At 47.2% G+C, this 13,067-nt stretch overlaps 1 protein-coding gene across 2 annotated transcripts in view; it reads right to left on the reverse strand.

The window, feature by feature from the left end:
• LOC144179428 (UBX domain-containing protein 4-like) overlaps nt 1-13,067 on the reverse strand; it is a 60,117-nt gene that overhangs the window by 36,176 nt on the left and 10,874 nt on the right. For both annotated transcript variants that reach the window (XM_077707779.1, XM_077707778.1), the window contains 3 exons: nt 9,588-9,775; nt 7,339-7,393; nt 5,616-5,785 (listed from right to left, as the gene is read on the reverse strand). In XM_077707779.1, the coding sequence (XP_077563905.1) occupies nt 5,616-5,785; nt 7,339-7,393; nt 9,588-9,775 (413 nt within the window). The remainder of the gene's footprint in view (nt 1-5,615; nt 5,786-7,338; nt 7,394-9,587; nt 9,776-13,067) is intronic.

Genomic DNA, 13,067 nt, shown 5'->3' on the forward strand with positions numbered 1-13,067 from the left:
AGATGTAGAGACGAGGTGGAACAGCGAGCACGATATGCTGCCCCGCCTCCTGCAACTCAGAGCAGCTGTCTGCCTGGAGCTCGCGACTTCAGACACCACGATTGCCAGCCTGACACCACAGGAGCGAAGGACTGTAGAGGGGCTCGTGAAGGCCCTTGCACCAGTGGCGTCGGCGACCAAGGACCTCAGCGGGCAAAAGTATGCCACTTCGTCTGCAGTTATCCCGTTCCTGTATGGAACCGAAATGGTGCTCAAAGACTGCATAGCGGCAGATGACGTCACGTCACTGTTCGCAAAAAACATGCTCAAAGCCATGAAAACATGATTTGTTGGCTACAGCGAGCAAAAGGAGTATGTCATGGTCACAGCTTGCGACCCAAGGTTCAAGAACATTTTTTTCAGAGAAGCTGCCCAAGAGATGGTGCTCATGGAGTTTGCACAGAGTGAGCTGGAGAGGTCAGCTCCAGCACCACCAGCACCTTGTGACCGCCCAGGTCCCTCAACACTTGTGCCGTCAACAACCGAGCGCGCCACTGGTATATGGGACCAGATTGAAAAGCTGGCCATGTCTGGACAGAAGCAGCTTCATGCGTCCAGTGGGATCGAAGAGTTCTGGCAGTTCCTTCGCGAACCAACCTGCGGCAGGAACGACGATCCGCTGGCATATTGGCAAACAAGTGGGAAGAAGAAGTACCCCAGCGTTGGCACCCTGGCCATGAAATACTTGGGCATTCCTGCCACGCAAGTTCCAAGCGAGAATCGTCAGAGCTCAGCAAGAGAGTCTGGCCCTAGAAGCACGTGCAGCAGCTCCTTTTTCTCCATGAGAACTTGTGAGCAGCGGCACAAATAAACATGCATGACTACCAGATATTTGCCCTCTTATTCCATGGCTGTATATGGTGCAGTGACCTCCCTGGTGTGGGCTCCCAGTCATTGCTCCCACCTGGTTGAGCGTATTCAAGTACAGTAGAATCTCGATGATACGAATCTCGCGGGACCGCGAAAAATATTCGTGCATCCGAAATTCGTATGAACCAACACAGACCAAAAAATTGAGCGCTGAAAAAAAATTTGTTTATTTCTTTTCTTACTTTCGCGTGAACAAATCCATGATTTTTTCTGCTTTTTTTAAACCCCCACGTCACAAAGCAGTCCTTTCTAAAGCGCGTAACGCTTCGCCTAGCTTTGCGCTTGTCTCCTCACTCCCAGTGGCCAAGCTCGCTACACGCCGCAACAGTCAAGCGTGAGCGTGGTGCGTTTTTGCACGTGATTCGCATGCCTCGGCTTTGCGCGCGCTGTATTTTCAAGGCCGCATTGACGATTTCGCGCCCGCGGTATCTCCTACCTCGGTCAGAAAAAGACGCCGACGACTTGCGAAACGCTCGAGACAGCCCGCTGGCTCCGCCCGAGATGTTTAGGCTTAGCACTCCGGCAGATATTTTATGGGCGCTTTCACTAGCGACGCGGATGGTGTTTTATAGTACCGTTTTCGCCAACGCTATCAGCTCCTTTACTGCACAAGAAAGAAACTTCGTGTCTGCCCTGAGTGGCATTTTAAAGAGCGGCTAGAAGCAGTCGCTCAAGCGGCCGTGCCACATCGCGGCCGTGCCACATCGCGGCCGAAGCCGCCGCCATGTTGCCGCCGCCGGCCGCGGCCACGGTGCCGTGGCGCGCGCAGCGTGCGAGAGGTTTCGCGGCGCGCATGGGGCGTGCGGGGCGCGTTTTCGCGAGCAGAAAACAACAGCCCGGCCGTTTCTGGGGAAAGAAGAGTGACAAATGGGGAGAGAGAGCCGTCACTTGCTTGTTCGGCAGTCGGGCGCCTCGCCGGCTCGTTCGTATCATCCGCCGGGCCGCGCAGGTCCGTTCGTAACAGCCGAAATTTTTCCCATTGCAAACAATGCAATTTCGCCGGGACTTTTCAGAAATTCGTATCATCCCGAAATTCGTATCACCCAGAATCGTATCATCGAGATTCTACTGTATATTCAAGCATATTTAAGGAAATTTGGCAATATTCGACATTCGAGTTTTTTTTTTTTCCTAATTCGATTCTAGAGCTACTATTCGGCATTTGCACACCCCTAAAGAGAACCAGTATCCTACTCTTTTTTTTTTTGTTTCCACACTGAAACTGCCTGCATTGTGACAGCCTGTGTGTGACCTCTTTATAGTGTTTTCTTTCCCAACAAGCCTGCACCGTGCACTCTAGCTCTTCGTTCCAGCTAACCCATTCTCTCCTTGAACCTCCGTGCTTTCAGACGCGTTCCTAACAAAACTTTACAAATCAAAGTTCAGTTCAGACACACCAATCTAATTGCTGACTGGCTTTCACGTCCGTGAACAGTTAGGTGCGGACTGTGCCTGACTCTATGGTCATTACTGCAGTAGCATTAGGTTGGTGCTGTTGTAGCTACAATGGGAGTTCGAGGATCGACCGCTCCCATCTCTAAGTTGAGCCACCACTTCACGATTCGCTCCCAAACTAGGTTTGACCAAAGCAATAAAATGAGGGCAGCTTTCCTGACAACAGTCATCAATCCAGAATGAGTGTGCAATGAGCCCACCATGGAAACAATCGGATGGGCAACACAGGGAAGAGGCTGGGGGGAGGAGGGGTGACATAACATGTAGGACAGAAGAAAAGATTTCTCAGGGCATTTATGTCAGCTCTTATGCGCCTTGAAGGTGGAAGCGTGGGAGTATCTAATAACAACTTCTTGCCTCCTACACTGTGTTTGTTCGTCTTTTTTTGCTTTCCTTCCTCTGTCACTTGGTGCGTATTACTTTGACAAGCAGACTGGTGACACCATACTGTATTTTTGCACGAATAACCCGCCTGTGCATACAAACCGCAGCCCCACTTTCAGCACGCCGGAGAAGAAAAAAAAAAAAATCCTCGTGTATTGCTTGCACAATTGATACAGGAAAGGCTGCACCAAAGCTAATGCTTAAGCAACACATCACATATTATGTAGACAGAAAAAGCGTATATTTAGCAGGTAGAATACACTGACTGCAAGGCGAAACTCAAAATTCACAAATAAAATTCAGTCGTTAGAGTACGCTCGCCCTTTTTCTTTTCTTCCTTGTCCTTGTGTTTTTTTTTTGCAATCGCTGCCATGGAAGGCTTAGTCAGTGTGCTACTGCATAGGAGCTTCGTGACAACGCGCACTGCCGTGAAGCTGCACTAAAGAAAAAACTCCCGTGTATTATCCACACCCCTACTTTGCCACAAAATTTTCGTATTTCTGGTGCGGGTTACACGCTCGAAAATACGGTATTTACTCGAATCTACGCCGGTACCTTCTTCAAGAAAAGTTGTTCACGAAACTCGGGGGTCTGCTTAGATTCAAGGATGCAGCTTTCCTGTCACTGCCATACACACAACACCATCTCGTGGCCACAGGCTTGCCGCTTCAGATTTTCAGGCTTCATTTTGCTTGTTCGAATGTTGTGAACACAGCTCTCAGTGTCCCGTGCTTGTTTGCTTACATGGCCGGGTGACCTTGGGAAGTGCCCATGTTCGCGGCGCAATGGCGCCCACCAAGCGGTGCCACTACACCGTCTCTTTCAAGTGGAAGGTAGACTTGGAAGCTGTGAGAACTTCAAAACTCCAAGCACAGTGCGACTTTGGCATCAATGAGAAGAATGTACACCAATGGCGGAAGCAGTGGAACGAACTTTTCAACTGCGCCGCCAAGCAAATGGTCTTCACAGGACCCAAGAAAGGTCGACACCACAAGGTGGAGAAGGAAGTCGCCGACTTTATCCAGCAGCAAAGAGAGCGCGTAATGCCGGTGACGACAAGTTATTACAGGTGAAGGCAAGAGAGATCGCAAACATCCGAGGTGCCGCGCGGACTCAGATCAAGGCCGGCAGGGGCTGGGTCCCTCGTTTTACGAAGCGGTTCAGGTTCAGCCTGCTATGATGGACGTCTGCGTGCCAAAAGCTACCCCCTGACTTCGAGGAGAACCTAGTCGCATTCCAGCACTTTGACATCAAGAAGTGGTTGGAAAAGGAGTACAGACTGGGTTAGATTGGTAACGCCAATCAGATCCCGCGTATCCTGACATGCCTGTGGCCTACAGCGTGGATCAGAAGGCCACAAAAGAAGTGCAGGTCAAAACTGCAGGCAACGAGAAGCAGTGCGCCACCGTGATGTTGTGCTGCACGACCGATAGGCGAAAGCTGCCGCCGTGCATTGTTTTTAAATGGAAGACTCTTCCAGCCGGGGAAGTTTTCCTTAAAAACGTTGTCGTACGACCCCACGAGAATGAATGGATGAGTGGTGCGCTCGTCGAAGATTGGGTTAAGACTGCTTCGCAGCACTGTGCCGGGGCTCTGCTGTTTAAAGGGCCATGCAGACAAAATTTAAGTTTGTTTTATTGGAAAGATTTTGTGTTTTATACTGCCCCCAGTGCTTGTCCGGCAGCAAACGATGCTGTATTCACTGAGAAATTAATCAATTCAGGTTAAAAGTTTGATTCTCCTGCCAAATTGTGTGTTTTCGTGACGCCTGCCATGAAGTCACGAGGGCCGGTATTCAAACTAACTTCGAGTGCGTGATTAGGCTCTGTAGCCTAATCACCACCATACGGAGCCGTGGAGCATTGTCCGTCATTTTGTTTTTGTTACAGTAGAAAGTAATCGTTCTGTGAAACATAGGGTATCCTTGACAAACAGGGTCACGTAAGACAACGTCGCCTATGCCAATCAGCCAGTGTTGTCTGAGACAACCCCAAAGCGGCGGAGTGCTGTGCAGCAAAAACAAGCGTAGTGCACTTAGTACGAACAGCAGTGCACATCGGTACTTCTATGTTTACATGTATTTTTGTAACTTCCGCTGTTTACCGATTACTGCTGTAAAATGAATATGCATTACATTCAAGCCCAAATAGCTCGTTCAGCAAGCTTCTATGCCCTGCCTAATTTGTGTTTGCTTTTGCCGACCTCAGTCAATCGCAGAGCTGACAAGTATGACATCATGAGTTCTGTTGCAGGGAAATGAGCTAGTTGGTTGCATGGGCATTCCCTTCTTTCCTCATTTGATAGCTTATTTGAGCGAAGTGTGCGTTAAAAATGGTGTTAGTATGACTCTAACGAGGCAACCTTTCGAATGAACCAAACTTGTGTTTTGTCTGCAAGGCCCCTATTGATTGATTAGGGTTTAACGCACCGACGCAACACAGGTGGAGAGGCGTGCCGTAGTGGAGGGCTCTGGAATGATTTTGACCACCTGGTGATCTTTAACGTGCGCCGAAATCTCGTACACACGGGCGTTTTTGCTTTTCGCCTCCATCGAAAAGCGGCCACCACGACCAGAAAACGAACCCGCGCCCTCGTGCTCAGCAGCGCAACGCCTTAGCCACTGAGCCGCCCCGGCGGGTTGCATGGCCCCTTTAAAGCCAGAACCACTTTCTTATCAACAAGCTTCACTGACCCCAAACACATGCACACCGATCACACCACGCACCCAGTGCAATGGCTAAAACACAAGGGAGAACGGAGGGCGCCATAACATTTAGGGAAAAAAGAACAAAAAACAACGCCCCTGGTGTACAGAACCCCCTCCCCCAACCCCTTATACAGTGGAAGAGACAGAAGGCCAGGCTGACCGGTCCTGCGCAATCTGGGCCTGGATGCGCTCCCGGTGCCGCCTCTCCTCTTCCTTCTCCTGGGCCCGCTTGCGCACCAGCTCCTGGCGCTCCCGGTCCTCCCGCGCCTGCTGCGCCATCTGCATCTCCCGGGCCACCCGCCGGCGCTCCACCTCACTCTGACGCACCGCCTGCAAGACAACACCCGGGGGGCAGGAAAATTGGCGGAGCGTGCGCTGAGTCATGCAAGGCGTGAACCATGGTGGAGCTGGAGGATTTCGTCCCATGTAAAGACTGAAGGACACACCACCACGCATTTCATTGGGTTTGAAATTGCTTACTTACATATCCCACCGTCGCTTTTCAATCTGGGAGCACTAGTCACCGTTGTATTTATCTATTTTGTCGCCTTCCTCATGCATGACTGGCAGGCCTAGATCATTTCGTCCGCAGGCTTTCCCAAAGTGGAACGCATCAGCACACGCTAGAACCGGTGGCAACCGGCTCCGTGAACTGGGCGTCTGTAGTGCCAGCTGGCTTGTACTTCCCCTTGAGATGCGTGTACACAAGAGAACTGTTTTCTTGTTTGTTTTTCTTTGCGAGCCCCACGCGCAAGCCTGGACGCCACCAGACGCTCCTCGTAAAACGTATGCCCAAAAAGGGTAAGTGGTATAGGAGTAACAATGACTCACGCTTTTTTTATGACACCACATACGTTTCAGCCAGCAACAACAGCTCCGCTGTAAGAACTCTTTTGCCCTTACAGATCATCAACTGACAGCGCAGTGACAGCAATCATCATTTAATCCCAGAATCACAATTCAAATGACAACAAAGGACACTGATTTCATTCCTTACCATCCCTATTCACATACTCCCTAAAAAGAGAGAAATCAGGGCCGTCCATCCAGGAGAAACAACACCATGTTAAGCCTCAACCTTAGAGTGCTTTTTTCTCCTACACAACTTCAGCACCACCCTCATCGTCAGCCTACTTTGGGTCCACAGCACAATGAAGTCCTCTTCAAATGACTTCCCACAGCCTCTACCATGCGCTGCCAGAATCAATCCTTTGTCACTAAATGCCCTTATTTCATCCTTCAATCGATAAGTCGATGGAAGGATAAGATCACGAAACTTGATTTGGAACCGGTGTCTTTCTTTTTTTTTTACACAAACATGCCACCACACGATAAAATTATAGATGGTATTCCCCGAGAAGCTTAGCCGTCAATTTCTTCGCTTGGCAACACTGGAAACGGCCACGGACATGGCGCAGCTTGTGCCACTGTGGCCGCACGCCACAGAAAAAGAAAACACCGGTGTGCGTCGTCTGCTCCATTTCAACCTGATTCTTAACGGTGGTGTTGACAGAGATGTAATTAATAGCCCTCACACTGGAGTCGAGGCATTACTTTGCATTCGGTGGGGTAGGGTTTGGAACGTCCAACACATACCATGTGTATAGCACGCACAAGGGCTGCCATCCCGCGAAGTCCGCCGTAACCAGTGACAGAACATCAACACAGTTGCCAGCATGCATGTCAATAAAGTGATAATAAGCACTCCGCATCTATGTGTCAGGCAAAAAGTGCTGAACAAGGGAATTGAAATGTGTAAAGCAATATCTGAAAATGAAAGATATTAGTACAAGCAAAACTAAACCCATTATGACGCAAACTGGCAGCTAACAGGGTTAACAAAAAAAAAAAAAAAAGAAAAAGGGAGGCACCGCAACCCTTACCTCTTGTTCTTCCTTCAGCTTTTGAAGTCGCCGTTCCTCTAACAGTCGCTTGGCCCTGGAATGATAAAAATGGTAGGCAAGGACAGCATCGCTTTACTGACGAGCACCAAAAGTGCTTACATATTTTAAAGCGACCGACAATCAATTTCTGTGGAGTGCACGTCTTCTATCTCATATGCAAGCCAGCATTTTATATGTAGTAGTGCGGTAACCGAAACGAATTTCTAGGTAAATTGGGGGAAATAATTTCAATTTGACACTGAACTTTCTCAAGTCTAAAAGGTGGCCCCAAGCAGTGTCTAACTGTGACACTACCATACGTATACAATGTGCTCAGTTTCGGTTTCAATGCGCGATTCAAGAACCACAGAAAGGAAGAGGAAACACCGCATTTTAATATTGTTTTAGCTGGACTTCAGTTTTTAAAATTCTTTTAGTCCCACAAATGCTTCTGGGGGATGGCTCTTAAAACAATTTCTTTTAATTTTTAAGCAAGCTCTGAGAAAGTTGACACTCTTGCTGCTTTTTTTTTCGCACTGATTTCAAATATGGCATTATTTCTTGAGTAAGTCAATTAGTTACCAAGATAATTAGTCATTTTGGAGGAACAATGGACAAAACAGTGTTGGTCATAAAAGTGTAATCTTTATATTTTCCAATACTATGAACCCTGGTGAGTGCAATAAGAGAATCGGTTTTTTGATGCGCCGCTTGGAACTAATTTCACAGCTCATTAAACTTTGGTGTTTGAAATGGGCATTCAAAATGGTTCCTTGCCACTGGTGCCACCAAAGTTTAATGAGCTGTGAAATTAGTTCCAAGCGTAGAAAGATCTGCCTGAAACAACTGTTGCCCGTTTTGGCAACTCCAACTTTGCTTTAGATTCTGGCTATGGTAAAAGCTTCAACTGTTCGAAATTGCAAAACCTTTGACACTACAAAGAAAGAAAGAAAGAAAGAAAGAAAGAAGAAAGAGAGAGAGAGAGAGAGAGAGAGAGAAGAGAGAGAGAGAGAGAGAGAGAGAGAGAGAGAGAGAGAGAGAGAGAGAGAGAGAGAGAGAGAGAGAGAGAGAGAGAGAGAGAGACTATCATTTGCTCCTGATCAAATGACGGTCTGTCGATGCCACACGCACGATTTGACTGCAGAATCAAAGAAATTTAGGAGAGCAATCACAAAAGGCCGTGATTGTCATTCTGTCATGAAATTATGCTACGAAGAACGTGACAAGAGAACAAGGACGACGTGACAAGCACTCACTTGCAGCTGGGCTTGTTAAAAGCATCACCTCATATGAATACACAAAAAGATGTGAGATAGGTGCATTCGAAGTGAAGGTTCCGAAAAATCCATTTCAGTGACATTCAGAAACACAGATGTGTCCGCTGACACACTGTTTGCTTTTTTCACCCGCGTGTAATATGCTTTTCAAAGTGCCCTAGCCACTCTGTATGACAGTGAAAATACGAACCTCTCTTTAGGCAGATTGGAATTCCACGCAAGAGGGACAGCAGAGTGGCTATGGAGCTCTAGCAGCATTTTCATACTTGGAAAACGGGCAAATGGTGTGTCAGCGGACACATCCGTGTTTCTGCAGGTCAGCAAAACTGATTTTTGTGAACACTTCACTTCAAATGTACCGACCTCCCATCTTTGTTTATATTTTTTCAACTGCGGATGCCACCACTGATAAGACATGCATTTATATTGTTACGCGGTGGTAAGACAAAGATGAGACGAATGATGTGATGAGGTGAAGCAATCTATTTACATTATTTACATCAAAACGCCCGTGTGTACGAGATTTCGGCGCACATTAAAGATCCCCAGGTGGTCAAAAATTAATTCGGAGCCCTCCACTACGGCGCGCCTCATCGCCTGCGTTGCGTCGGCGTGTTAAACCCTACAATCAATCAATACGTTATTTACATTGCGGCCATGGCCGAGCTCGCGCAAGGTGCGCGCAAGGCACATCGTCGTCGTTGTTGGTTCAAAGAGCTGTGCGGCATTGCCCACCTTAGTCCCGTAACAATATAAACCAATGCTTCCAATAAATCCAGTTGCAAGTGAGCGCTTGTCCCGTCAGCCTTGTGCTCTCACTGTCGCCTCCTTTGCGCTGTAACTCGGTTGCGGTGCAAACCACTTTGCCCCAAGATGTGGTTAAACTGTCAGTCCACCAGTATGGCCTAGCATCATACCGCCTCGGCCGTTACGATGATGAATTACAGCCTTCCCTCTGCCCGCCCTTCGTACCTGTCAACCCTCTCTTCCAAAGAGGGCACTGCAGGTGTTGACGCATCTGCGGTCTTCGCGGTAGCTTCGGCCTCGGTCGATGATGCCGCTGCCACCGCAGCAGCCGCAGCGGTCGGGCTGGGTGCCACTGGCTCAAGGACAATGTTGGCTCCCACACTGCCGTTGTCATTGGCAGAGCAGGCCTGGGGCTGCCACAGAGTTGACAAAAAGAACAAACCCGCCCACACCACAGGAAATATTTCAGTGTTAAGCTTCGTTAGTGAGTGCATCATCGTCATCGTAGTCATCATCATCACTTCATTTCACTTCTTTTTATACAGCTGGTCTAGCAAGCTAGGTGCCTTTGCCAGGCGAACTTACCAGCAGTCATGGGCATGTTACCAGTAAAAAGTAACAGTATTACAGTTACAGTTACCCAGGCCGAAACAGTAACTCTGTTACAGTTACAGTTACTATAAAAAATTAACATCGTTACTTTCCCGTTACTGTACAAAACTAATAGTACAAACCCAATGACTGAGACTATTTAATAGAAACGTACGAAGCTAGGTGGGTGGTCAAAATTGCATGTGGTAAAACTCCAGTCGAAGGGAACCTAAATAGGGGCACACTCAAGCCCAATGTCCACAATCGCTGTTTAAGCCTCATTTTGTTACATCAACGTTTTTTTGTTGATTCACCCTTGGTGTCCTCAGTGTGCCCCTCTACAGTGGTCTTTCTTTACAAGGGTAGGCCAGCTTCCTCCTCGGCTGTGGTCTAATTGCCATTTTCTTTTTTGTCTTGTTTCCGCTCGACTCGGGTTGAAGGAAAATTTTAAAGAAATTTCCTTAAAGACTGACCTCCAGTCTCGGTCTTCTGCAAGGAAGATTATCCACTTAGCGACCATCTTTCCTAAACTGCGAGGGAAGACGTGTCAGGGAAAGGTAAAAAGTGAATGGGAATATGGCAAAGAAGAGAGTCCTAAAAAGTGCAAAGCGAGAACTCTACGTCGGCCTTCAATGAGTGTTGCTGATAGATATTTTTTCATCAAAAAGGGACGTAACTGTAACGGTATTTCCTGTTACAGTTACTGCGTGAAAAAGTAACAGTGTTAGAGTTACAAGTTACTCTCTTAAAAGTAACTAGTTACAGTTACAAGTTACTGCGAAAAGTAACGTGTTACTAGTACCGTATAAACCGAAAAATTGGTCGAGTTTAAAAAAAAAAATCCGCTCAAAAGTCGTTTCTCGTCTTATATAGCAATCTCTGGGAGAATGTAAATTCTTGTCTGGCAACAATGTGCAAGCATAGTCCGTCGCCGTCGCCCATTGTGTCCGACTGTTCTCTCGCTCTATCAGGCCTTTATTTTCTTTTCACTTTTCTCTAGTTTTTCATCTTTTACTCATCTTGTGTGAGTGCATGCACACATTTCTGTACGTGTCTGTTCCGAGATGAGTGGTGAAAGTCAAAGCCAGTTCACCCTTGCATTTAAGCTGAAGGTAATCACCTTCAGCTTAACTCTTTCGCTGCCGCCGGAAAATTGACTAATTTTAGGGGTCCAAGAAAACATTTTTTTTCCTGCTAAAAAATTGGTTAGGCACTAATTGCAGGAGCAGAAAACGCAGATTATTTAACGCCTTTTCCAATAATAATAGTTTTTTAAATGTTTTTATATATCATAGTTGTAAAAAAATATCAAAACCAAAATTTTTGTCAAGTTGTCGAAAAAAAATGATAAAAAAGGAGTTGTGTATATCAAACCACCGGTAGTAGAAAAAAATTAGAATATACATTTTGTAGGAAAACATTTCAAAAACACGCCCTAGAAAAAATGTCGACTTGCGCGGAACAGTTTGTCAGATATAACAAAAAAATGTTAGCATGCATGGTGCTCGTGTCATGCGGTGAAGCCCAACCTCCAATTCAAAATTTGCAATTTCGGGTGGTTTCCTGGAATAAATCTGGCGGTTTGTCATTATCAGAGGCACCAATTTGCCCACACATAACGTAAAAACATCTTGTCAATGGCTCACTTTGCATTTACAGCGAGCACAATATTTGGGACAAGCATGCGATGCGGAAAAAAACATGCATGAAGTTGAAAACGGAACGCCGTGGCTGACGCTTGTTGTCGTTCACGGTCAGTTATCTCTCAAAACATAAAGCTGAGCTTTATTATCATCTTCTTACTCGCAATTGTAGCCTTGCTTGCGAAAATGAGGTACGATGAGCTAGAATCGTGTCCTTCGATCTTTGGCCGAGTTGCAGTTGCGCGCTGAAAAAGATCAGCACAACGAGCCTCCTCTATTGCAGCGCCACCTAACATTTTTCAAATGAAACAGTACAAAAACTTATCAGAGACTCCGTCCGAATAGACAGTTCAACTAAGCAGCAACATTAGACACCCGGATATACCCTCGCATGGAAACGAAACTGGAAGGCGAACAGCTGGCAGTGTAAGGCCGGTTTGAAGCGCTGTCCTCGGCGGAACAGATATCTGGCGACTGGGTGTGACCTTTTGACTTGCATCTGAAGTTCTTATCGCAGAAATCGGGTTAGGGTGGGGGAAATCAGGAGCGCCGTGCTTTGTTCGAGGATCAGTCGCGGACGCTTCTGGCACCATGGCAGGTAGCCTTGAAGTTGGGTAACTGCGTAGTAGCGCTAAATATGAATTTCGCGATGCAGAAACGAAACCGAAACTGTTGTAAACTGTTTGCGAATGGTCCTGGGGTAAGTAGAACTACCACAGCACTCAGAACAACGAGCGCAAAGGCAATAAAACTGCCTAAAATCATAAAGTAGGTTTGCAACCAGGCACTGCTTGACATTTTCAGCCGATTTCTGGGATTATTACTGTCAGAGTGCGAACCTGACAATTGAAAATCATTTGCTAGTTCCCCATTTACGCCCTGATAGCAAAAAACAAGCGCTGGTGCAGAGTAATTACAAGTTGCACGCATTCTTCGTTGGTAGCCATGACGTGCGATGACCACGCCCCTTTTCCACACTCAAGTGATTCAAAAGCGTGTCAAAAATCACGTTTCCGTTGCAAAAATGAAAACAAAACTGATTTTGAAAGGCCATTTTCTGATCCAACTCCGAACATCTTTACTTGTTCGAGAAATGCCTAGAACGCTATGGAAAGGCGCTCCCAAAAGTATCGATCAAATTGATCGATTTTGATAGGCGCGGTAGCGAAAGAGTTAAATGTCGCCGAGCAGAATGGGAATATGCCGGTGCAACGCCACTTTGGCATTTCGGAAAAAGTGTGCGGTACTGGCGAAGCCAGAAAGCTAAGCTGCGTGTGCGCAACCCCCGGAACAGATCGTTCCGTGGACGTCAAGCGGTGCACCTTGAGTTGGAGAACAAAGTGGCAGACTTCGTTAGGGAACTTCGCTCATGATCGCTACTGGTTACAACGAAGGCCATTTGCGGACTGTCTCCACAAACTGTACAATGAGTGGATAGCCAGTGACAACAAAAAGGCACCGACTGCGGAGA

The sequence above is a fragment of the Haemaphysalis longicornis genome, unplaced genomic scaffold (assembly GCF_048455015.1).
Source record: "Haemaphysalis longicornis isolate Haplotype H1 unplaced genomic scaffold, Haemaphysalis longicornis Haplotype H1 scaffold_4, whole genome shotgun sequence".
Taxonomy (NCBI): domain Eukaryota; kingdom Metazoa; phylum Arthropoda; class Arachnida; order Ixodida; family Ixodidae; genus Haemaphysalis; species Haemaphysalis longicornis.